At 51.2% G+C, this 22,816-nt stretch overlaps 11 protein-coding genes across 11 annotated transcripts; 5 read left to right on the forward strand and 6 right to left on the reverse strand.

Moving 5' to 3' along the window:
* Positions 1-60: 60 nt before the first annotated feature.
* Positions 61-1,469, forward strand: CC77DRAFT_134865 (carbon-nitrogen hydrolase). The gene has a single exon (XM_018530202.1). It carries the CDS (start codon positions 516-518, stop codon positions 1,431-1,433), a length of 918 nt encoding a protein of 305 aa, XP_018385116.1. The 5' UTR covers positions 61-515; the 3' UTR covers positions 1,434-1,469.
* A 780-nt stretch (positions 1,470-2,249) lies between these two features.
* On the reverse strand, positions 2,250-2,579 carry CC77DRAFT_1062043 (ribosomal protein L39e; the record flags this gene model as incomplete). Its single annotated transcript, XM_018528490.1, has 3 exons — positions 2,250-2,298; positions 2,412-2,512; positions 2,574-2,579. The coding sequence occupies 3 exons, from the start codon at positions 2,577-2,579 to the stop codon at positions 2,250-2,252; spliced, it is 156 nt and encodes a 51-aa protein (XP_018385117.1).
* A 505-nt stretch (positions 2,580-3,084) lies between these two features.
* Positions 3,085-5,544, reverse strand: CC77DRAFT_1050740 (cation diffusion facilitator 10). The gene is made up of 2 exons (XM_018527637.1): positions 3,565-5,544; positions 3,085-3,508 (listed from the first exon to the last, which is right to left on the reverse strand). The coding sequence occupies exons 1-2, from the start codon at positions 5,231-5,233 to the stop codon at positions 3,423-3,425; spliced, it is 1,755 nt and encodes a 584-aa protein (XP_018385118.1). The 5' UTR covers positions 5,234-5,544; the 3' UTR covers positions 3,085-3,422.
* Positions 5,545-5,734: 190 nt separating this feature from the next.
* On the reverse strand, positions 5,735-7,295 carry CC77DRAFT_1021092 (hypothetical protein). Its single transcript, XM_018525197.1, has one exon. It carries the CDS (start codon positions 6,922-6,924, stop codon positions 6,010-6,012), a length of 915 nt encoding a protein of 304 aa, XP_018385119.1. The 5' UTR covers positions 6,925-7,295; the 3' UTR covers positions 5,735-6,009.
* A 291-nt stretch (positions 7,296-7,586) lies between these two features.
* Positions 7,587-10,051, reverse strand: CC77DRAFT_1021093 (GIDA-domain-containing protein). Its single transcript, XM_018525198.1, has 2 exons — positions 9,842-10,051; positions 7,587-9,787 (listed from the first exon to the last, which is right to left on the reverse strand). Exons 1-2 carry the CDS (start codon positions 9,958-9,960, stop codon positions 7,825-7,827), a joined length of 2,082 nt encoding a protein of 693 aa, XP_018385120.1. The 5' UTR covers positions 9,961-10,051; the 3' UTR covers positions 7,587-7,824.
* Positions 10,052-10,200: 149 nt separating this feature from the next.
* On the reverse strand, positions 10,201-11,121 carry CC77DRAFT_135177 (hypothetical protein). The gene is made up of 2 exons (XM_018530204.1): positions 10,577-11,121; positions 10,201-10,521 (listed from the first exon to the last, which is right to left on the reverse strand). The coding sequence occupies exons 1-2, from the start codon at positions 10,941-10,943 to the stop codon at positions 10,442-10,444; spliced, it is 447 nt and encodes a 148-aa protein (XP_018385121.1). The 5' UTR covers positions 10,944-11,121; the 3' UTR covers positions 10,201-10,441.
* On the reverse strand, positions 11,064-13,389 carry CC77DRAFT_135267 (WD40 repeat-like protein). Its single transcript, XM_018530205.1, has one exon. It carries the CDS (start codon positions 13,005-13,007, stop codon positions 11,301-11,303), a length of 1,707 nt encoding a protein of 568 aa, XP_018385122.1. The 5' UTR covers positions 13,008-13,389; the 3' UTR covers positions 11,064-11,300.
* A 536-nt stretch (positions 13,390-13,925) lies between these two features.
* CC77DRAFT_937116 (heme oxygenase-like protein) lies at positions 13,926-14,921 on the forward strand (the record flags this gene model as incomplete). Its single annotated transcript, XM_018534533.1, has 1 exon — positions 13,926-14,921. The coding sequence occupies one exon, from the start codon at positions 13,926-13,928 to the stop codon at positions 14,919-14,921; it is 996 nt and encodes a 331-aa protein (XP_018385123.1).
* Positions 14,922-15,202: 281 nt separating this feature from the next.
* Positions 15,203-17,360, forward strand: CC77DRAFT_964482 (putative rRNA pseudouridine synthase). The gene is made up of 4 exons (XM_018535686.1): positions 15,203-15,362; positions 15,415-15,571; positions 15,627-16,485; positions 16,534-17,360. Exons 1-4 carry the CDS (start codon positions 15,254-15,256, stop codon positions 16,900-16,902), a joined length of 1,494 nt encoding a protein of 497 aa, XP_018385124.1. The 5' UTR covers positions 15,203-15,253; the 3' UTR covers positions 16,903-17,360.
* Positions 17,361-17,900: 540 nt separating this feature from the next.
* On the forward strand, positions 17,901-19,766 carry CC77DRAFT_135085 (DnaJ-domain-containing protein). The gene is made up of 5 exons (XM_018530203.1): positions 17,901-18,096; positions 18,208-18,321; positions 18,383-18,463; positions 18,557-19,044; positions 19,099-19,766. Exons 1-5 carry the CDS (start codon positions 18,063-18,065, stop codon positions 19,390-19,392), a joined length of 1,011 nt encoding a protein of 336 aa, XP_018385125.1. The 5' UTR covers positions 17,901-18,062; the 3' UTR covers positions 19,393-19,766.
* CC77DRAFT_135520 (HET-domain-containing protein) lies at positions 19,587-22,448 on the forward strand. The gene is made up of 4 exons (XM_018530206.1): positions 19,587-20,392; positions 20,563-20,979; positions 21,030-21,340; positions 21,493-22,448. Exons 1-4 carry the CDS (start codon positions 20,014-20,016, stop codon positions 22,354-22,356), a joined length of 1,971 nt encoding a protein of 656 aa, XP_018385126.1. The 5' UTR covers positions 19,587-20,013; the 3' UTR covers positions 22,357-22,448.
* Positions 22,449-22,816: the final 368 nt, after the last annotated feature.

The raw sequence follows: 22,816 nt of genomic DNA on the forward strand, positions 1-22,816 counted from the left end.
GCCGAGAAGTGCTGGAGCGGTGCGTAAGATGTGGAGGCCGTCGTGAATCCATCAAAGTTATGCGCGTCATAGCTGCATCAAGTTAGGCCTAAGTGCGGAAATGGCACGATTGGCTGGCTTTCATTCCGAGGCAAGGGTCTTGATCGCCTGGTGGGGCATTCATACCCTCAACAGAGCGACCGCCTGAATTGTCATACTCACGCGATCGCATTTCCTAAAAACCCACCGTCCTTATTAGTCGCTGGACCCGGCCCTATGCTGCTTTTTGTCACCAATCAGGAAGCGTATCCATCTAGTAACACGAATAGACCAGTACTCGTGCCTGGTAGCACCAATCGGTACCCTCCAGACGGCACGGGAAGATAGCGACTATTTGGCCTATCAGTCTGGACTGATTCAAGTGAAAGATACAAGTGTTCTCCCAGAAGCCCTCAAAATACCCAAAACTCGTCTCAGAAATTCTACTCCAGAATCTCAAGTCAACCGAAGCCAACCCAAGGGAACGAACAGCAAACATGAAAATCGCCTGTCTCCAATTCGCTCCAGAAGTCGGACGCGTCCAAGAGAACATCAAAAGAGCCGATGACATCCTCCGATCCGCCGCAATACCCAGCGACCTAACCTGGCTCGTCCTACCTGAACTCGCTTTCTCGGGCTACAACTTCCAATCGCTCGAGGAAATCAAACCATTTCTCGAGCCCACCACATCCGGAATCTCAACGCAATGGGCACAGCAGGTAGCAAGACACTACAACTGCCACGTGACAGTTGGGTATGCAGAGGTCACCATCCCGGATACCAATCCCGAAGACAGTCAAACGCAGTATAACTCCACTGTCACTGTATCACCAAGAGGAGAAATACTGCACAACTACCGGAAATCCTTTCTCTACTACACAGACGAAACATGGGCGTCTGAGGGCCCGGGGTCAAGATCACACAAACTATCCGATACCTCATCACCAGACTCGCCCTTCTACGCTGGCCAATTAGGTGATCTGGGGAAAGTCACTATGGGGATATGTATGGATATCAATCCCTACAAGTTTGTCTCTCCATGGTCTGATTACGAGTTTTCCTCTCTCGCCCTGTCGTCGCAATCGCCAATTGTTTGCATAAGCATGGCTTGGTTATGTCATCTCACGCCCACGGAACTCATGCAGGACCCATCACAACCAGATATTGCAACAGTAGCATATTGGGTCGAACGTTTCCAACCGCTCGTTGACGCTGGAGGGGAGAAGCCTATATTTGTTATCCTGGCGAACCGGTGTGGAATGGAGAAGGGTGTTTGCTATGCGGGTAGTAGTACGGTTTTGCGGATCGAGAAGGGAGTTGTTAGTTTATATGAAACAGCGGGCAAGAGCGAGGAGACGTGTTTGATTGTGGATCTGACCGAGCGGCCGAAATTCCAAGTAAGAAGTGGACGATGAAGGGGCAGAGGGCGTCAATGTTGAGACTGGCTTCGTTTGACAGCTTGGCTAATCCAGACATGCGTAGGGGGTTCAGAGTTCGTTTTTCGTAAAGTCCTTGGTCGAAGGGACTTCTTTAGAGATGGCCGTCAAGGACCATGCCTTCAAAGAGGCGGCTATGGGTCTTCTGGCACCGTCAGGAGCACACAAGAGCATATATGGTGGCAGAAGTGTTGAAGGTGTTGTTGGAGGGGCCATGTTTGACTAGTTCTGGAACGACGTCAATGTCATGAGCATCATTGTTAGATACGAATACCGCAGTAATTTACAGTCTTAACGGGAGTGTTGTGTATGTGCAGTCTACTCAGGCTCATACGTGATGACGAGCCGAAAATCACTCTAGTGTCACCCCGCATTTGGCGTCCGTGACGAGAGCGACGCCTGAAGCATTCCGCACCGTAGTCTTCGGCGACTAAATCTCCGCATCACGATCATCAGTACTCCAGCAATTGTTCGTTGCGACCTAGCATGTGCTTTCATTCATCACTGCCTAGGATCTAAACCATCATGAATCGATTCCCTTCATTCCCATTTACAGACCCAAAGCGCCATGAATGAGAGGTAGGTAGGTATCCGGTAACGTGAAAAGAAATACCACCCATAGCATCCCTCGTTTGCAGATGTACTTCGCTTAGAAGACTGGTCGCTCGGTTCCCGCCATGTGCGAAATTCCCAATGTAATCGCTCGTTTCGTGTAGAGAAGATTGTCGTTGCAGGAACAAGTGGTGATTGGGAATCGAGAATCGAGTGAGGGATGGTTTGTCGGGGGCGATACGCTTAGATACCGAGACGGGTCTTGCGCCAGTGTCGTCGCTTGGCGTTGTACCTGTAGGTAGGATGTCAGTCTCGTGCTCCCATTATCATACTGTGAGATTCCCGTAGTGTCCAGTAGCGACGATCGGAAGCGGCGAGGATGTGCGTATCGTGAGCGGTGCGTACCTGATGGTGTTGCCGGTCCTCAGACGAATCCACTGAGGGATGGGGCGGTTCTGCTTCTGCGCGCGCGCAAGCTTCTGCTTGGTGCGGAAAGACTTCTGGGACTATGAAGGTGTCAATAACGGATCCTAGACATGTTCGCAACCGCGGAGAGTGATATCATACCGGCATCTTGACTGCTTGTTGTGAGTAGTCGGATGTCGAAAGGTGTTGTCGTTGTCGGAAAAAAGCCAGAATATTGATCGATGTTGGTGCGCTTGGCAGGCGGCAAGCAAAACCGGCTAGGCTGTGTTGGGTGCGCTAGCGGGGCTCTAGCGTCATTGCTGTCTTTATCACCTCTTATGCAACAGCATCGACGACTCGCTACTGCGAAGCCGTGAATTATCCGAAGAGACGCGATGACACTGAACAATGTGACTAGAATGGTGTGCTATTGACACGCTCAGTTTTGAGTTCAGCCCTTGCAGCTTGCACTAGGCTCTGCGACGTAACTCTGCACGAACGTGCATGCCAAACGTTGCGTAGAGTCGCAGACTACGCAAGGTCTGAGGCTTACAATGTGCGCTTCAGGCCGGGCATGAAGAAGTGACGGCAGAAAAAGAACGGATAAAGGATGTTTCAGCTGACTTCACAATAAACTGGATGCGGGTAATCCCTGAAGACGAGACCTTGTAACCAAAGCGGCCAAAATTCATTTGCGATAACGGCGACATTGATACTTAGTTTCTCTTTCCTGCCTTATTTTTCCAATCGGTCTCGTCTGCTTGAAGTCGTGACTTTCTTTTTGGAAGCCTCTTTTATTCCAACACTTGTTGCCGCAGATCTCGTCATTCTACTTTTAGATCTACGCTTATCACAAGCTTTTGAGAAAACCTCATCCGCGTTCTTGAATGCGAATGTACTTGAGCGGTGAAGTAACATGCTTCCAGCTTCGAGCTAGGCTTATCCTATCCAAGAACCTTTTGTTCGATACTATAATACATTGCCGACTCAATTGTCAAGCTCATCTTCAGATCATTCCTGCTGCGACATGTGTGTCGGGAAGTTGTAATCCGTGTAATCGATATGTACAAACGCGCGATCAACGTACGGTACACTCTCTGTGTCGTTATTAGCTCATGTGTCTTTAGAAGGAAAGAAAGGGACGAGAACTTACCAAGCACATACTGCAAACTCTCGCCCAAATCATGGCTATCCCTCAAACTGAGGTTCTCATCAACCACGATATCTACCTCGACGTTCAGCTTGTCGCCAGCGTGGTAAGCCTGCAATCCTTGAATCCTCTTGATAGACTTTGCGAAGCGCATTGTCATGTAGAGGAGAATGTTACGCTCATCTGCTGTGGCACTAGCGCCAGTCAAGTTGCGAATGTGCTCCGCAGAGGTAGCACTCCAGTTGATAATGACGTAAGCGGAGAGCAAGATACCACCGAGTGAGTCGAGCCACCAAATCTTTGCAAAGTAGCCCACGAGCGGGAAGAGGATGGAGAAGGTGTTAAAGACGACATCAGTCATTGCGTCTTGGGCTAGTGCTTGAACGGAGGAGTTGCGGATGAGACGGCACCAGAGCCAGCAGAGACCTTTGATGACAACCGTAGCGGCCATGATGGCCACAGCGGGGACGGTCAACTGTACGATTGTATGGTCAGGTCCAGAGAGTCTGGAAATGCCTTCGATGCCGACTTGGAAGAAGGACGTCATCATGATGACGGAGAAGATGAGTACACCGATAGGTTCGAGACGTCGACGACCGACAGGGTAGGCATATCTGTCTTGACGTGCGATCATCCAGGATGTAAACCAGACGATGGCGGTGGAGAGGAAGTCGAGGGCTGCATCGACCAAACTAGCCACCACGGAGAGCGACGAAGTCAAGACTGTGACAACAATCTTCATGATCAGGAGGGCAGTGTTTGCACTGAGGTTGACGTATAGCGCTAGCTTGACAATCGGACTTTCGGTGTCTTCGTCTTCTTCGGGAACCCAGTCTTTTAACTTGGAGTTGGCGATTTCTAGATCTTCTTCGTCTTCTACAGCGTTATCGTGTGCTAGGAGCGGGGTATTCTCGTCTGCTTCGGGGACCTTGTAGAGGTTTTTGGGTGTGCGCTTGACCATAGGTTTGTTTGCGCCATTGCCGTTGTTCAGACTACCCGACGAACCACTTCGCCCGTTCTCGCTGTAATAACCAGGTGTGTTTGTACCGTTTGTACCGTAGCCAGGAGTAACAGCGAGTGGGGTGCTGACAGCCGAAGACTCTTCGGTAATGGTAGTGGGGATCTTGACGGCGCCGGATTCAAGATTCGTGTACTCTTGAATGAGGTTGTGCGGGAGTGAGGAATCGAGCAAACGGTCGATGTACAAGTAGTGCTGCAGAAGCTGGTTGTTACGCTCATAGTATTCCCGTATCGGCTTCTTCATGCCCTTCAGCTCTTCTTCCGTCTTGTAGTACTTTTCCCACTTGTACCTGGGATTGGAGTTGCCAATCAAGCGCTGGCTCCTCATCTGCGGTGTGTTGAGCACATGCGCGCCTATGCTGCTCCTCCGATCCGAATCGCGATCGTAAGGCATCATAAGCCCGTTTCTGTATGCCTCCAAGTCTTCATCGTCCGTGTCGCTGCCTCGGCGCTCACTGCTGCGTATTGTAGACGGCCGACGCGCGCTGTTGAGTAGCGAAGGAAGGTGATGTCCACGCGTAGATATTGCGGAAGCTTCGTTCTGGGTAGGAAGAAAGAGCTTCGAACTTGCTAGACGTGGGAGGCTGGATGAGCGCGGGACAGTCACTGGCGAGGGCGACTTGGGCGGTGGTGTGGATGGATAGTCTGGCATGGCTGCGATTGGGATGCTGTCGCTGAAGAGGCGTGATTAGAGGGCCAATTCCTTCGAATCAAGGTCCTGCGCGTAAACGCGACGAAAAGAATAAGCCAATCTCGTGCCGTCCTCTTATCTCAATAGCGCAGCGCGATGAACTACTGCAGAAAACTTGAACAGGTAAATGCGTGCGCCAGCTGAATTGTCTTGAGATGAAGGGCGATGCGGAGCGTCAAAAGAAGATGTTGTGAAGCATTTCAGCCGTGTCAAAAGCCCAAGGGACTATATGGACCGTGGTGCCGCCGACGCGTGCGGGAATGCGACGAGCAGGTTCGCCGAAACAAGAGGGTCCTGCACCGGAGACGGGATCGACATATCTGAGGCCCACAAATCCTTGCACCTGCATCCACTTTAGCTATGGCCATAGCTTCTCACTAACAATCTGGGGTTCGTGAGCCGAGACGCCATCACAAGATTTTGGCCATGGTTTCGTCTCTTATGTTTCACGTAGTCACATATAGCTCGTCTAGAAGGCCATTTTGATTCGTTTTCTCTACGGTATCTTCCGCTGAAACCCTGCTCCATCGAATTTAGCCCATCTAGCCGTTCTGTGCCCGCTCTGCTGAGGACCCACATTGACCGGCAGTCTCAAGTAATGTATTCGTCCCCACGGTGGTACAGTAGCGCTGTTCCAGGTCTCAAACTCCTGTCTTGGCTGTCTATCACATCTCAGAGCCCGGCATAGTATCTTGGACCCTTGACACCAATCTGCCCTAGCGCGTACTCCAGAATGCCTATGCCTTGTTGCACCGTTCCTCCATGCCCAAGGCATCTTGCAAGCACGCATCAATGAGTATGTTAAATATATACGGATGGTTGCGTATGCGCTCCCGGCATTGCTTCTTGTCCTGGACTCGATGCTCGTGCAAGATGCAAGAATGGGGCAGAGTTAATTCCCGCTGAGACGAGGCACCATGCTTATTCGGGAAAACTTTGTCCCTATATATCTCGACCTTCAGAATAGCGACCTCGAGAGCGAAGTCTTTATGCGTCTCTTTCAGGTCACACAGCAGCCTGGTAGCGTCCTCGTACGAAGAATCCCAAATGTACCAGGTGGCCACGGAAAGTACTAAGAAGCGGATGAACTTGGAAGACTGCGGCAAATTTGCGTATGCATGCTCGATCAGATCTTGGTCAGGACTGGAAGGCCATTTCCATACATGCGGCTGTGCAATCAAGGCAGTCAATATGTCATCTCGAAACTGGGGAATGTCGTACTTGTCAGCGAAAACGTAGAGGCGCAGGAACGAAGCACGCATCAACTGGCAATCGACCACCGACTCTGGATTCGTCCAACGCGAATCGTTCTTCTTCCTTTCATCATGGTAGCCTTTTTCGTCGATTCCAGGAATGGTAGTGGTTTCATCCCTCAATTTTGTCATGAGTTTCTGGAGGACGGCGTCATGTGTACGCATGGAAGCAGCACTCGACTGAGAATTGGCTTGGAAGTGTGTCCACTGCAGGAATATCCGGAAGGTCTGTTCGGAAACGTCTGTCAAGGGTAGAATGCGATCCGTAGCCTCTTTGAAAGGACCCTCGAACGCGCCGCGAAAGTACAGTGAGACAGCCGAAAGCTGATCGCGGTAGACGGGAATATCGACTGCCACATCTGCTTCGCCGACACGCACGGTGACCATTTCGAAACTCATGGTTCTGTCATGTATGTCAGCTTTATCTCCAAAGTCGCGGAGTTGTCGGTATGTCATGTTCCTTACAGAAAGTTTGGGAGCATCTTGCCGCTAGGTGTATGACCAGAGGCCATCGCGATGACTAGACTTGAGCTGCGCTGAGTGTGGTGGCTATTCTCGATGGATGGTGGATGTGAGTTGACCTGTGCGATATGATTATATCGTATCGTTTCGCTTTTAAGCGAGAGAAGTGTAGTGAAGGCGGCTCCCCTATGGACGTGTTCATCGCTTGTCCTCTCATCCCAGACTGGTACTTTCGAAAAGCCAATGCTCGGGTCTGCATTCTGACCGCCGGGTTGGATGCCGTATTTGTAATAGCTGAGATATTCTGCTGGTCTCAGCGGTGGTGTGCGTCCTTTTCGTTTTGTCATGCTGATGTCTAGAGTAGAGAAGAAGCATTACCTTGAAGACGTCAAATGTTCTCAGGGAATTCCAGTGACGTCTTGAGGTGAGCACTGAGGTATAGCGGGAAGGCGCGACGCATCAGCTTGTCGCCATCTTGAAGAAGGCACAACCGGACAGAACTAAACACGCACTTACGGTAGGCCAAGCTTGCGTCGACATATGAAGTCCTCAAATGCTGGGAACAAGATGATAGGTAGAGGACGTAAGATTGGCTAGAGGCATGAAGAACGCGCAAACGCGCAACAGTTGCGTAGCGTATATCGAAATGTTATGTGAGAAAGTGGGGGAGGCGTGGTGAATTATCACCAACAATAAACCAAGCATGACTGATATGCTAACATCCCTCTCTAGATATTTCCGCCTCCATGTTATGCCCGTCCCAGCACGCCCTATGTGTGCAAAAACGCCGCCCAATGCCATATAATACAAAAACGTCTCCCTACACAGTCACCCAGCCTACAGTCCCTCCACACTCAATCCCGGAGTCGCACCTCTATACTTCTCCTTCCTCGCCTCGATCTCCTCCTTCATCCTGGCCTGTCTTTCTTCCCTTCCCACACCTCTGACATACTGCAGCAACCTCAGCGCACCCGTCGGCGTGACACCTTCAACCCGCCTGGCCATGCCTACGCTTTCTGGTCTGGCTACCTCCAACGCTCTCTTCTCTTCAAAGCTCAACCCAAAGATGGATTCGTAGTCGAGGTCAAGTGGTAATTTCAGGTTCTCGTCCTTGAGCCACCTGGCTTGAGAGGCAGTTTGAGCGGCGACATAGGGCGCATATGTGGCTTCGATGTGTACGCGGTCTTGTATGCGCTGTGTGAATTCTCTAATCTCAGGGAGGAGACTTGCAAGACTTGATGGGGTCGTGTTTGGTAGACGGAGGAGGTCGTATGCGGAACGTTTGGTACTGTCGTTTCTAACAGGGAAACCTTCGTTATTCCAGTCTGTCCATCCCATAGTCTTGGATTGAAGGACCTGTGTTAAAGTAGCCATTTGCTCGGCTTCGTCTTCGAATGCTTTCCAGCGCGAGTCGCCAACTACGCCGGCGGCTCGACCCATGGCCGTGAGACGTGTGTCGGCGTTATCGGCGCGAGCAGACATACGGTATTCGGAGCGAGAGGTGAACATACGGTACGGTTCTGAGACACCCTTGGTGATGAGGTCGTCAATCATAATGCCGATGTATCCATCCGCTCTCGTCAAGACCATGGCTTCTTTTCCTAAGCTCTTCAGGCCGGCGTTGATACCAGCAATCACACCCTGTCCTGCTGCTTCTTCGTAGCCGGTTGTACCGTTGATCTGGCCTGCTAGGAAGAGCCCCGAGATATTCTTGGTTTCAAGTGTAGAGCGAAGATGTCGTGGATCAACGTAGTCGTATTCTACGCCATAACCAGGCTGTAACATGGTGACGTTCTCAAGGCCCTTGATAGTTTTAAGCATGGTGTTCTGTACATCTGCAGGGACTGTGCAGGAAATTCCATTGGGATAAATCATATCGCTGTCGAAACCTTCCGGCTCCAGCCAAACGATATGCGATGTCTTATCTGCGAAACGAATTACCTTCGATTCTAGGGAAGGGCAGTATCGCGGTCCTTTGACGGTTTCGCGAATGTGTATAGATTTGTCAAGGTTGTTTCGTATTACGTCGTGGGTTGCTTCGTTCGTTCGTGTCTCGTGATTCAGTAGTTGGTTCTCGACCTGTACTCGCTCATTCATATAGCTGAATGGCATGGGTGGATCATCACCCTCTTGCGCTTCTAGGACTTTGTAGTCGATCGTCTTTCCGTCCAGTCGTGGTGGTGTTCCCGTCTTCAGTCTTCCCATTGTGAAACCGGCATCCTTCAAGCTCTTACTCAGTCCAAAAGTCGCAGCTTCGCCCATGCGACCCGATGGATATGACTCCAGCCCGATGTGTATTTCGCCACCAAGAAACGTGCCAGTCGTTATAACAACATTGCCTGTCGGTATTATCTCCCCACTCTCCAACCTCACACCAGTAATTTTCCCATACTGGCCCTTCGATCCCTCCTCTTGCGTCCTGTCCACAATGATATCCGCCACACTGCCCTCTACGACACCCAGCCCCTTGTATCCTAGCATCTCGTCCTTCATATATCTCTTATACAGCGCCCTGTCGATCTGCGCTCTGGGACCCCACACTGCAGGGCCTTTCTTCCTGTTCAGTACCCTGAATTGTACACCGGCTTTATCCACAATACGTCCAACGACACCATCCAGCGCATCGATTTCGCGAAGCATAGTTCCCTTTCCGATGCCGCCGAAAGAAGGGTTGCAGGAGCAGACACCGAGGTTGTGGACGGAAGGCGTTATGAGGGCTGTTCGTGCGCCGGAGCGGGCTGCTGCTGCGGAGGCTTCACATCCTGCATGACCGCCGCCGATTACTATCACATCGTATGGTCTATATAAAAGTCAGAATTGGTCCAATGGTGGGTTTGAAAGTGTAGTGGCGTACCGATCAGCGCCAGACACAGTCGCAAATGTGCGTGGATGGCGGGTGAAGCGATTCAACGACCGTACCCGGGGCGCATGGCCCCAGAGCTGACGCGCTGGTAGTGGCACGACTCTGTGCATTGTGTAAAATTGCTGTGTTGGACTTTAGATGCCGTACTACAAAAAGTTGGGATGGGCCAACTCGGAGGTCTTCGTTCGCCGCATCACGTCCGTGCACAAGTGGGCAGTTTGTAAGAACGCAATACTTAGGTTGCTCAATCGATGCCTTGATCGGCGTCTGGGCAAGAGAGATTTCCTTACCAGGATTTCCTGGATGTTAGTGTATGTCCAAGTTTTCTGAAGAAAAAAGGTATCATTCCGTAAATCCCAAGCCACGCCACTCCTAGAGTAGAGATCATACAAAGTGAACTTTCAGTCCATAGTGGTACATTCAAATATCGTAAAGAGAAGTCCCGTAAAGAGATCCTACAGCGCCGAGCAAGATATGCTTCATCAGGAACCATCGATCCAGCACACAACATCTTCCACTTGCGGGTATTATAAGAGAATCGCCGTTGGGTAATATCCTAGTCGAAACAGCAGGCAAAACCGTTCGTTTAACCTAACCTTCCTGAACAAGACCCTCGTCCGTAGTCTCCGTCTCCTCAGTAGCACGAGGGCGAGATAAGACGTCGAAGTTGCCTGCATCGAAATTAGCAATCCATCTCCTCACTAGTCCAACACTCCAAAAACATACGTGCAACCAAGCTCAAGTTGCTCTTCTTGTTGCCCTCAGCGTCAAGGTACGTCTCCATGCGCGCATCAGCGTCAACATAGAGTAGCGATCCCTTTGGCAAGTTCATGAGGAAATCCTTCTGTGCTCCCTGTACGAAACTCGCAATCCGGAACCAGCTGGTCTTCTTGTCATCGCCCTTGCCGTAGTTTGTTCCTACTATGTATCGAACTAGTGTCCTGTCGCCGGATATGGTGACTTCTTCGGGTGCAACACCTAGACGGCCAATAACGGTCATGCGCGCGACTTGCGAGGGTCGGGTGGAGGAGAAGCTGCGTGTGAAGGCCGAGGTGGGAGCGCGAGCTGCGGCGCGGAATGTGGAGGAAAACATCGTCGCTGTTGTTTTTTGTGGTGCAGAATTGGCGGGTTGCGTACTTTTCGGTGGTCGAATTGACGGCTGTGGGGTGGACGTTGTTGTGATGCGAGGCGGGTGGGGGTGTTGGGGCGCGACGCGGTTTGGGCCAAGTTGGGCTTGGACGCTAAGGGACGCTCACACGTGCGTCTCTGCCGTTCAACTGCACATCATCTCCCTTTCGTCTGCCATTGGTCATCATCTGCTTATTAGAGAAACCTAACTAGTCTATAGTCTCTTTTGTTACAGGGTATATGCTTTTGTGATCCAAACGCCTCTTGTGGACAGCCCATGTTCCTCAAAGTCTCTCATCCAGTGGGCTTCATCCCGCTTTGACTATCGCCTTGCCTTCTTCTTCTCCCTCTCATCCTCTTCACTGTCGTAATCCTTGTAGATTCCAACTGGTTGAGTCTTTTCCCACGCACCTGTAAAGACAGCCTTCTCTCCCTCTTTCAGCGCATACTTGAGTAGCGCCTCCCGAGGGTCCTCGTCTCTCATATCACTGCCTTCGATCTGCTCCATGACATACTTCTGATCAGGCGTTGACTTTGCAAAAGGCGTCGTAGCTGGGATATGCGGTCTCCGTGGATCCCTGCTTTTGCCGGATGCTGTGAGACCGATCGTGGGATGGCGCGCTGAGAATGAGGCTGCGTTGCCAGAAGGATCATGTGCTTCACCAGCCATTCCGAGAGGATCCATATCTACAGTGAGAGATGGGTCATCATCGAGATGCCGCTTCTTAGGTGCCTTGCTGAGGATTGTGAGAGCGCCAGCGCTGGAGAGCTTGGGATTGAAGAGGATTGTTGTCTGACCGTTGGCTGAACCTGTGAGAATCTGGTTGAGCCTGGGATGCCAGTTGACTGTGATTAAAGGAGACCCTGGAGTTACTGGTGTTACAAGCTCTGGGCGAAGAGTTGCAGGGTTGAGGATGTGGAGGTGGCCAGTCTCTGATCCTGTGACTATGCTCTGCGAGTTGGGCGCAAACTTAATGTTCGATGTCGGATATTGCGAAGACGTTGACGGATGTGATGTGGTGTTAAGAGGCGTCTTGAACTTCCTGGTATCCCACAACTTGATCGTGTCGTCTCCTCCTCTTGTAATGACCAGCCTGCCATCTGCGCTGATATCCAGCCCACTTGTCCAAGTATCCCTCGCATGGGCTTCTTTAATTTCTGCTGTTGGTCGGTGGTATGGACCTTCACCACCCCACATGACCAGACTTCCGTCTAGTGCTGCTGACACAAGCATACTGCTTCCTCCCTCGGCCGCCGCACCCCATGCGATGGCCGTCATCCTTGTCATGCCTGCGCTACCGGAAGCTCTCGATTTGTGTACGATAACTTCTTCCTGCTTCATCCTCTTGTTCACGTCCCATATCCGCACTGTACTGTCTGTGCCTGCTGTAGCAAAACGATCGCGATTCGTTGGATGCCATGCGCCGCTCGTGATTTCGGCTGTGTGTCCTTTTGTGTTGTGCTTGTCTCTCAAGTACATGTCGCCCTTGACGAACTCCGATATAAGTTCTCCATCCCTGCTGAAAAGTCTTGCTTGTGAAGTCGCGGTAATGCATAGGAATTGGCCTCCAGAGTGTGGGCCGAACAAGACTTGATGTATCGAATGCGATTCTGCGGTTTGAGAGGGTTTTGTTGTAAAGGGATCTACCGTCTTGAATGCGCGGATGGTACTCGGCGTGAGCGCACTAAGGTCGTGCAACTTGAGTGTGCAGTCGTTTCCTCCGGTCACCAGCCGTGTTCCAGATGCATCGAGCGCAATCGTCGTGACTGCGCGGTCGTGGGTCTTGATGATCAATTCGTGAGAAACTGGATACTCGTCCTCCTCATCGCTCATATCACTGTCATCGTCGTCGGAATCCTTGTCGTCGTCGTCGGAACCGGCCTCTTTCTTCGCCTGTTTGCTTTCATCGACCACTGGCCTTCGGGCGCGCTCGATTTGCGCCTCTACGTTTACGGAGCCATCCTTCTTCCCAAACTCACTTGGGAGGTATTGCTTGGGAGCTTGTTCATCGTCTGCGGAGAAATCCATTGTCGTCTTGTACGTCAAGCACAGTAACTTCGGTTATTGTTGAGTCGACAGCTGGTCGCGAGAAAGTTCGAGGTGCAGGCGGCGGTATGACGCGCCGCGCTAAGGCAGTGGCCGAGTTGTCGGGACTGCCTTCACACATTGGATCTGTACTTCTTCATCTCAAACACCAACACCAATACCAAAATGTCTTGGTGTTCCAAGTACCCCTCAAGAAACAAGTTAAAGTTTGCCTAGATTCTCATACCCCGCTCGTCTTACGCATCACGACATGCCATATGTGAAGGCGTGACGAGCGTCCACGCCAGACAAAGGTCATGTAAACGTCAAACGACCGGCATTATGCTGGCATCAATAAGCACACACAACGTTCATTGACTGAGCAGCCTGCTCGGGTGATCATGTATACTAATATCGCTATCCGAGTTTTGTCCGGGTTACTCCAAAGATCACACCAGCAGCAGCTCACGGGTGGCGGCATCGTCATGTGCCAAGCGGCTCCGCCATGGTTCAGCCACAAACTTCCGCATATACAAGTATTTTAGCGTATAGAAGCCTCATATCGCCAAGAGCTCCGCTGAGAAATGGTCTGCCAAGTTGTGTGTTGTGATTCTAGATTCCGGTTTGCCATGCTTCTGCACCACTCAGAGCGTTCCAAACTCCGATGTTTCCGAACCGACGTCATGCGTTCACTTCGACACCTGGGCACCATCCACTCTCCTTGGCGATAGCTTCATGCTCCTTGTACCCTCAGCCTCAACACGTAATTACGTCTCCTCGGAGCCATCGTCTCGCTTGGCAAGCATTGTAACTCTAGCATATAAGTAGCTTGCTACCCCGCCCGACTCCCATTATGTACCTCATCGAATACATACACCGTTCAATACAGATATCACAAATCTTACGCGAACGATATTTACCATGCCTCACCACCACCCAGGAACCTGGGCCAGCAAGAGCGAACTCGACCCCACCAACCTCCCTTGGGCAGTCACAGCTCATCTCCTCGCCATCAACAATGACCAACTGCACCGCGTTACCAACCACCCCTTCCTCGAGCGTGCCGCAAAGGGTACCCTACCAAAACCTTTGATCGCTCAGTGGCTTGCAAACGATAGACAATACCTTCAAGGTTACCTCTCTACTATTAAGCACACCCTGAACCTTGTTCGCAGTACACACAAATCAACAACTGCGCCTGGTGACGAGCCAGACATTCCAACACGATTTATCGCGTGGTTAGAGTCTGCCATCAAGAACGGAGAGAGGGAGTTACGATTCTTCCAAGAAGTTGCTGAAATCTACAAAATCGACCTCCCAGCTACACCACTTCAAGAGAACGTAAAGTCAGAAGGCCTTCGTCGCTACGAAGCGCTGTTCGCCAGTGTCGCTTCTCAACAACCAAACACATTCATACCTTGGCTCGAAGGTGCCATCTTGCTATGGTCAACCGAGAAGGTATACTACGAGGCCTGGTCCTGGGCTCGCAGACAAGACGCTCAGTCTTCTCCTCGAAACTACGACAACGACCAGGATGGCGGTGCGATGCGAAGAGAATTCATTCCCAACTGGTCAAACCGCGACTTCCTCATGTTCGTCGAGCAGCTTGAGCGCATCGTCAATGAAGGAGTAAGCGACGCCGTTGATCGAGATGATGGAAAATGGGCAGAGGTCAAGGCTAGGGTTGACCCTATTTGGAGAGCGCTGCTCGATGCTGAGGAGGCGTTCTGGCCGGATGTACCCAGCAGCCACGGCAGTCTGATTGAACCTGGTGTTCAACGGGGTGTCGATGGCAAGATGGATGGAACCACTCTTCGTAGTACTGGAGACAACGAAATACTGAACCACAATCAGGGGGTCCGCAGTGGGGACATTAGCACTTTACGTAGTAACGAGTATGGTCAAGTAGTGAACTAGGATAGCTAGTCACTGGTCAATAGGTGCTGTGTAGGATAGTCACATTCCACTGGTGTCAACCGCCTTCTGTATAGATAATTCAATGAACTTCTAATGATTCGACGTCTGGTATATTTTTGTGTTATGCTGTATAACCACTGCCGCGCCACCGAATATTGTAGTCCAGCCATCTCGCACATCTGAGGCGTGTTCGGACTAGATGACGGCCCGACAGAAGTTCCGTGTGGGGTGGTCCATGCGTCCAATAGCTTGGACGCCGCGAAAATACTGCGAAAAAGTTCGAGAACATCGCATCGCCAATTGCAACACCACCAACCAACACAATAATCGCCATGGCTCTCGTGCAGACCGACCCCGACGCGTATGTGATCAAGCCAGCGGCGGCTGCGCCTGCCATCGACACCAGCGACTGGCCTTTGCTGCTCAAGAACTACAGCGACCGTATGCTGCAGCTTCCCCATAGCTCCAGAATGCTCTGCTAATGCGCGTACAGTGCTCGTTCGCACATCGCACTACACTCCCATCCCCAACGGTTGCGCGCCGCTATCGCGAGACCTCAAGTCGTACATTAGCTCTGGTGTCATCAACCTCGACAAGCCTTCCAACCCATCCTCTCACGAAGTCGTGTCATGGATCAAGCGCATGCTGAGGTAGGAAGAAACCTCGTGACTTGTTTCAGGCGCAGTCAGCTAACACACTCTAAAGAGTCGAGAAGACTGGTCACAGCGGTACTCTCGACCCCAAGGTCACTGGTTGCCTCATCGTCTGCATTGATCGTGCCACCCGTCTCGTCAAGTCCCAGCAGGGAGCCGGAAAGGAGTACGTTTGCGTCATTCGCATGCACGACAAGCTTCCTGGAGGCGAGGCGCAGTTTGCGCGTGCCCTTGAGACGCTCACCGGAGCTCTGTTCCAGCGTCCCCCGCTCATTTCCGCCGTCAAGCGTCAACTCCGTATCCGAACTATCCACGAGAGCAAGCTTTACGAGTTTGACAACGAGAGGCAGCTCGGTGTCTTCTGGGTCAGCTGCGAGGCCGGAACCTACATCCGTACTCTTTGCGTGCATCTTGGTCTTTTGCTCGGTGTCGGCGCTCACATGCAGGAGCTGCGCCGTGTCAGGTCTGGAGCTATGGACGAGACCAAGGACCTGGTCACTCTGCACGACGTTCTCGATGCCCAGTGGCTGCACGACAACAACCGCGACGAGGCCTACCTTCGCAAGGTCATCGCACCTCTCGAGAGTCTTCTGATGAGCTACAAGCGTATCGTCGTCAAGGACAGCTCTGTCAACGCTATCTGCTACGGTGCTAAGCTCATGCTTCCCGGTCTGCTGCGTTTCGAGAAGGGTATTGAGATCCACGAGGAGGTTGTCCTCATGACCACCAAGGGTGAGGCTATTGCGCTCGCATACGCGCAGATGTCTGCCGTTGAGATGTCATCATGCGACCACGGTGTTGTTGCGAAGATCAAGCGTGTCATCATGGAGCGCGACCTTTACCCCAGGAGGTGGGGTATGGGCCCAGTCGCCACCGAGAAGAAGAAGATGAAGGAGGCTGGCACTCTCGACGTAAGTTATTCAACGCTAGGTTTGCGAGTGCTATACTAACGGGTCCAGAAATTCGGCCGCCCCAATGACAAGACTCCCGCTAAGTGGAACACCGAGTACAAGGACTTCAACAGGAACGACGTCGATGGCGCTTCCGCACCTGTCGCTGAGACCACCTCCACGTCCGAGGTCCTCGCCGCTCCTGCTGTCCCCGCAACTGGTCTCGCACCTGCCGAAGAGGCTGAGGCGGAAGCCGAGGTCGCCGACAAGAAGAGCAAGAAGCGCAAGAGCCGTGGTGACGGCGACGACGAGGGTGATGAAGACAAGGCCGAGCGCAAGCGCAAGAAGAAGGAGGAGAAGGCTGCGAAGAAGGCCGCCAAGGCCGAGAAGAAGGACAAGAAGAAGAGCAAGGATGATTCTGACAGCGACTCCGACTAAACGATCAATATCTGAACGATGGACGTCCGGACAAAGCAACAGCGCGCATCGCTGCTTGCCTGTAAAAGCGCTGTACACCACAAAATCGTGTACATGTCATAGTTACTACTACTCTATCCTTGGATACCAGCTTCTTCAAATGTAGCATACCGGAAAATGGCGTTTGGGATCATGGGCATGCCGGCGTTTTTTGGCGTGTCGAAGCTTTCTGCGACAAAGGTGGTCGATTGCGTGTTGACGTGCGATATAGCTTGTTGCTAGACATGTTCAATTCACTGTTTAAACTTCATCTTTCTGACTCTTCCTCATGGTCATTACGATGTGCAGTGGTGCGTGTAGGCTGTACTGACTCTGCACGAGCTATTGAGATTGGGTAACTCTTGCAGCGTGTCCATGAGCTGTCGATGGGTCTGTCATGTTGATGCAAATCGCTGCTGATGTGTCACGGCCCCAGTCCTGTATTGAGTATCAGAAGCTCACAGACATGCAATCTGGCCGTCACGTTCGTGATCATAAAAAGATGCTAATGTCATGCATTGCTACCCAGATATGATGAACATGTTAAACGCTACTACTAGTAGCACAGCGCTATCAAGCAACTCTGTGGATCGGGCAGGTACATGTCCCAGCCACCTTGCTCTCCCTCTACACGGCTGCACATGCATATCACTTCGGAAATTGAGGATGAATTCATCCAACACCATGCATGAAGAGTCCACGATAGCTGCGACGTGCTGCTCTGTAAAAGTGAAGCTTTTAGGATTGTAAAAGCGGGGCGCGTCAAGGAAGACCACGAGGAACAACAAGCGCGCGTCGGGTGGAGCGCGACAGCACATTGCTAGGTACCCGTGGATGTCGATTCGATGCAACCCCTGTGATACAAATTCAGGTTTCTAATTTTGAATCTGAGCGCTTGATACACGACATCAATGAATGTGATCGTATGGATATGGCATTGTAGTTGAAGCTTCTCGAACCTTCTCTGTATTCGCTCCGCATCAAGGCTCGACGTCACTGCTAGCGCCGTTTGACAAGTGGAGAGACATCCAAAGCTCGAGTGATAAATGCGACCCAACCTCATAAGCTACCACGCAGGACATTTACAAACACTAATTGCGCATACGCGAGATAGCTTTCTCTTGTAATCACAGGATTTCAAGATGGTCAAGGAGTCCAAGCTCTACGATTCATTAGGTACGTTTGCCTCGGATATACCCCTCCACCGCCTTGCTCTGCTAGACAGCAGGTATGCCAGGGCCCGGGGTGCTCGGGTAGGCACATGAACTGTTACTGACTTATTTCTAGGCGTATCGGAGACCGCGACGCAAGACGAGATCAAGAAGGCCTACCGGAAGGCGGCGCTGAAATGGCACCCCGACAAGAACAAGGACAACCCGCAAGCTGCTGAGAAGTTCAAAGGTACGTACATGGCATACCCAGCTCACTTGGATAAGAACGAGAATACTAATAGCACCTCTAGAATGCTCACAAGCCTACGAGATCCTCTCCGACCCCGAGAAGCGCAAGACATACGATCAATACGGTCTCGAGTTCATACTACGCGGCGGCGTACCACACCCTGAAGATGCCGGTGGTGCTGGTGGAAACCCATTCGCAGGCGCAGGAGGTGGTGGAGGTTTCCCCTTCGCATCAGGCGGTGGCATGCCCGGCGGCGCACGATCGTTCCACTTCTCGACAGGTGGTGGTGGAAACGGCTTCAACTTCTCCAACGCCGACGACATCTTTGGCGAATTCATGCGCAGCAGCGGTGGCGGTGATGACTTTGACTTCGGTGGCTTCGGCATGGGCGGTATGCCTGGCGGAATGGGCGGCATGGGCGGCGGGGGGGGAGGTAGAAAAGGCAGTCAATTCCGAGGCGGACGACGAGCACCAGAGCCCGAAGTCACAGTTGTGGAGAAGCCGCTGGCCGTGAGCCTGGAGGAGCTGTACAATGGCACCACGAAGAAGCTCAAGATTAAGCGCAAGACATACGACCAGAGTACCGGCAAGCAAAGTACTCAAGACCGGATTCTGGAGGTACCAATCAAGAAGGGATTGAAGGCTGGCAGCAAGATCAAGTTCTCAGACGTGGGCGACCAGGTGGAGGGTGGCACACAGGATTTGCACTTCATTGTCTCTGAGGTAAGTCGCAATTTCTCATCCATTACATGCAAGCCGATACTAATGACACTATAGAAACCCCACGCAATGTTCACGCGCGAAGGCGACGACGTCAAGCACACCATCGAAATCGATCTCAAAGAAGCCCTTACCGGCTGGCGCCGAACCGTACAAACCATCGACGGTAAACAACTCAGCGTTGGCAGCGGCGGCCCCACAGGTCCGACCTGGACAGAACGATACCCCAACTTGGGCATGCCCAAATCGAAGAAACCCTCAGATCGCGGCGACTTCATCGTTGGCGTAAAGATCAAGTTCCCTACAAGCTTGACAAGCGCGCAGAAGGAGAAGTTGAAAGAGATACTGTAGTGGGCTCGTTGGGCATGACGATGGAACGACTTTGATTCTCGTATATCCTTTGTATTTCTTTATTTACTACATCGGGCAGAAGCCTATATATGCTCCAAACGAGCCCAACGAAGGCGTCGGTGGAGTTTTATTATCTTTATTATGCTTTGGGAGGAGGGATGAGGCAGGCATGACCAGTTGGATGGCATGCTGGTGGACATGATGGGGATGATATATGAAATAACGCGTCTACGATAGACGAATCAACGAACTAGTACACTGCGCACGATGTGGTTTGTTTATGCGTGGTTCCATTCCGGTGATAGTTAGCGACTGCGACTGTTCATTCTGTGGCGAAAGAACAACGAATAACGGTACTTCTTAGCGTTCGCGGCTCGCAGTAAGCTTCTTTCCATCCAACTCGCCAGCCATCAACCGCTCACATACACCAAATACAAGCACTCGCATCTAGCTCAGCCATTGGCTTTAGAGATCCCTACCGCTATGCACCACAAAGATACACCACCTGTGACAGCAAGGCTGCGCACTGCCCCGCGTCTTGGCAGCCTCCTAGCTGCAGCCTGACTGAGCGTAACGGGGTGAAATCTGTCCCGGCTTCATCTACATCTTTCAACTTTGGATATGACTTTTGGCCTGTGGCGTTCTATCGCCACGTATATCAAACCCTTGGCCAGTGAACCTATTGGCCCATCCGACACTACAGCTGATCTGGACTCAGCTACCGATAGCGAAACTGAAGACGAAGGCCATGAGCCCTGCTACTTATTTTCGGAAGAACCCGGACGTTGGATGGTTGATACAACCATCACGAAACTTCGACGTGGAGTGGCTGCTGCTTGCCAAAAGTGTAGTATTGTGCTCGATGCTATTACCACCTATAGTAGCGAGCGACTATGCATGGATAGCATAACAGAAGTCAGTGTGCTAGTGGGTAGCTGGAGCATATTGCTTGACAACGACGAACGTGAAAGAATACACCTAGAGCTATTTCGATTAGAAGGTAAGTTATACACGTATCGCTTTGTTTGCTTTCAATAGCTGGGACAGCCAAGAATGTTTGGCGACGACATCTCACCGTCTATGTACGAACTGATTCGAAATACCCTTGCCTTCATAGGAGAGAGCGCACCGAATGAACCAACTACAAAAACAGAGTCTGACTTCCTGCAGGTCAGGAGCTACACACCCTGCTCGATCTTTCATCCTCCAAGATAGACATTCCCACCAGGACACTTCTTTCAGGAGACACATCTTCAGATCAAGCTCTTCAAACATTGCACAATTGGATCGAAACCTGTGTTGAGCATCATGAGATTTGTGCTGGACGAAAAGTCAACCAATTACCAAAACGAGTGCTTGAGATAGATGGAGAGCATGTCTATCTTCGCGAGCACTTGAAAACACTAACCATGTATGCTTGTCTAAGTCATTGTTGGGGTCCATCAGGCCCAGCACTCAAGCTAGACAAGACGACTTCCGGTGATTTCATGGATGGCATACTTATCGGTCGACTGCCGAAGACCTTTGCAGACGCTGTTCGCTTATGTTCAAGACTTGGTTTTCGCTTTATCTGGATCGATGCCTGCTGTAAGTCGCTTTTATTAGATGATGTATATGTAACTAAGGTGCCCACTCAGGCATCATGCAAGACGACGAGGATGACTGGAAAGAAGCAGCAGCAACAATGGCAATCATCTATGAACGGGTCAATTTGACCATCGCAGGTACTTGGGCCGAAAACAGCGACTGTGGTTTGTTTACGTTGGAGCGAGAAAGATACAAGGCCAGAAAGTTAGAGGACCATGAGCTCTACATACAGGAAAGCGGCGCCCCTTTCCCACATCCATCTAATTCCACGAATCTGGATGATTTTCCACTGCTAAATAGGGCTTGGGTATACCAAGAGCGACTTTTGTCGTCGCGGATGGTCCACTTTGGCAAGGATCAAGTAAGTCCCCAACGCTCGCTTCTTCTGAAGATTTGCAATCTCCAGATGTTAAAGCACCCCTGAAGTTTTTTGAGATTGAAAATGGTTTGCACGATACGATGTCTTTTTGCTCGTTTCAAACACATGAATCAAGTGGCTAATTCAACCAATAGATGTATTGGCAATGTCCCACTCGCTTTATCTCGGAGAGTGGGATGACCTACAAGGATATCTACCAATGGAGCAATAATCCAAGTTTTAACCTCTTTGAGGTCATCGGAGATCCGGTCGACCGCTGGCACAAGTTGGTAAACATGTATTCTGGCCTGGACTTAACCTATGCAAGCGATCGGTTACCCGCAGTCGCTGCCATAGTCGAACGTGAAATGCGATTACGCCCAGACGATGTATACATTGCCGGTATGTGGAAGAGTAGTCTGCTTTCGGATCTTGCCTGGGTGCCAGGTGCATCTTGCACGCCGCGGGCGTGGTGTCTCCGAATGCGCTCTCCAACATGGGCATGGCCATCTTCACAAGTGCAAGTTCTTTGGCTGAGCGGAACACTTGAACCATGCTTGAGATTGGTGGACCTATCCTACACTTGTATTGGACCGGCGCATGTTGGCGAAGTCGCAAATGCTAGCATCTCATTGGAAGGTCATCTATACACCATTCGGTTAACACGACACGTCGAGCGGAGGACAGCTGTATTAGAACCGTGCATGGAAATAGTTACTCGCTCAATTTCGGACGTTAGGTTATGCGATTGGAGTACACATATGGACTTCGACTGGTCTGCGGGTGATCGACCGGTCATGGTTGGAGATACTTTCGACGTTTTACCTATCAACTTGCTGTCAGGATCAGCCTCTTATGTGGGGCTCATTCTTAAAGAGGTCACCGACGGCGTCTTCGAGAGAATAGGAACTATCGAAATTGAAGCCGTTTGTCAGTCGGAGATGACCACTCTACAAAAGACTTGGAGGATCTGTGAATTCGTTGAGGCATTGCCAATTCGACAGGTCAAGATTATCTGACGAGATGATAGGGGACCGGGTGCTTGCTTCGGTCAGTGGATACTACACGCTGCTCGAACTACAACGATGTGGTCTCACGAGACCCACCGACCTTCAGAAATTCTTTACAATCACCACTAACAACTTCGTGTGATCAACCTGCGCATCGAACACTACGTGTCTGCTCCCATCGACGTTCAAAAAATGATATGGATATGGAGCGTTGCTAGCATACTCAGCCCTTCCACGGAAAAACAGCGAATCGACCGAGATCTCATTCACGCTCGGTGCATCGTTTTGTTGCGAATCTCGCCCACTGGCTCAACTACCTTTTGGGTTGCTGCCAGAACGGGTTTCCTGGAAGTCAAGTTGTTGGCAGTACGTCAAGTAAAGGTTGAAAGATTATGGTAAAATGCGTATCTAGACCACGTGTGCGCAGCTACGGCTATAATAGTAATGAACCTGTGGACATGTGGATAGT

This window comes from Alternaria alternata (assembly GCF_001642055.1).
Source record: "Alternaria alternata strain SRC1lrK2f unplaced genomic scaffold CC77scaffold_12, whole genome shotgun sequence".
In the NCBI taxonomy this organism is placed as follows: Eukaryota; Fungi; Ascomycota; class Dothideomycetes; order Pleosporales; family Pleosporaceae; genus Alternaria; species Alternaria alternata.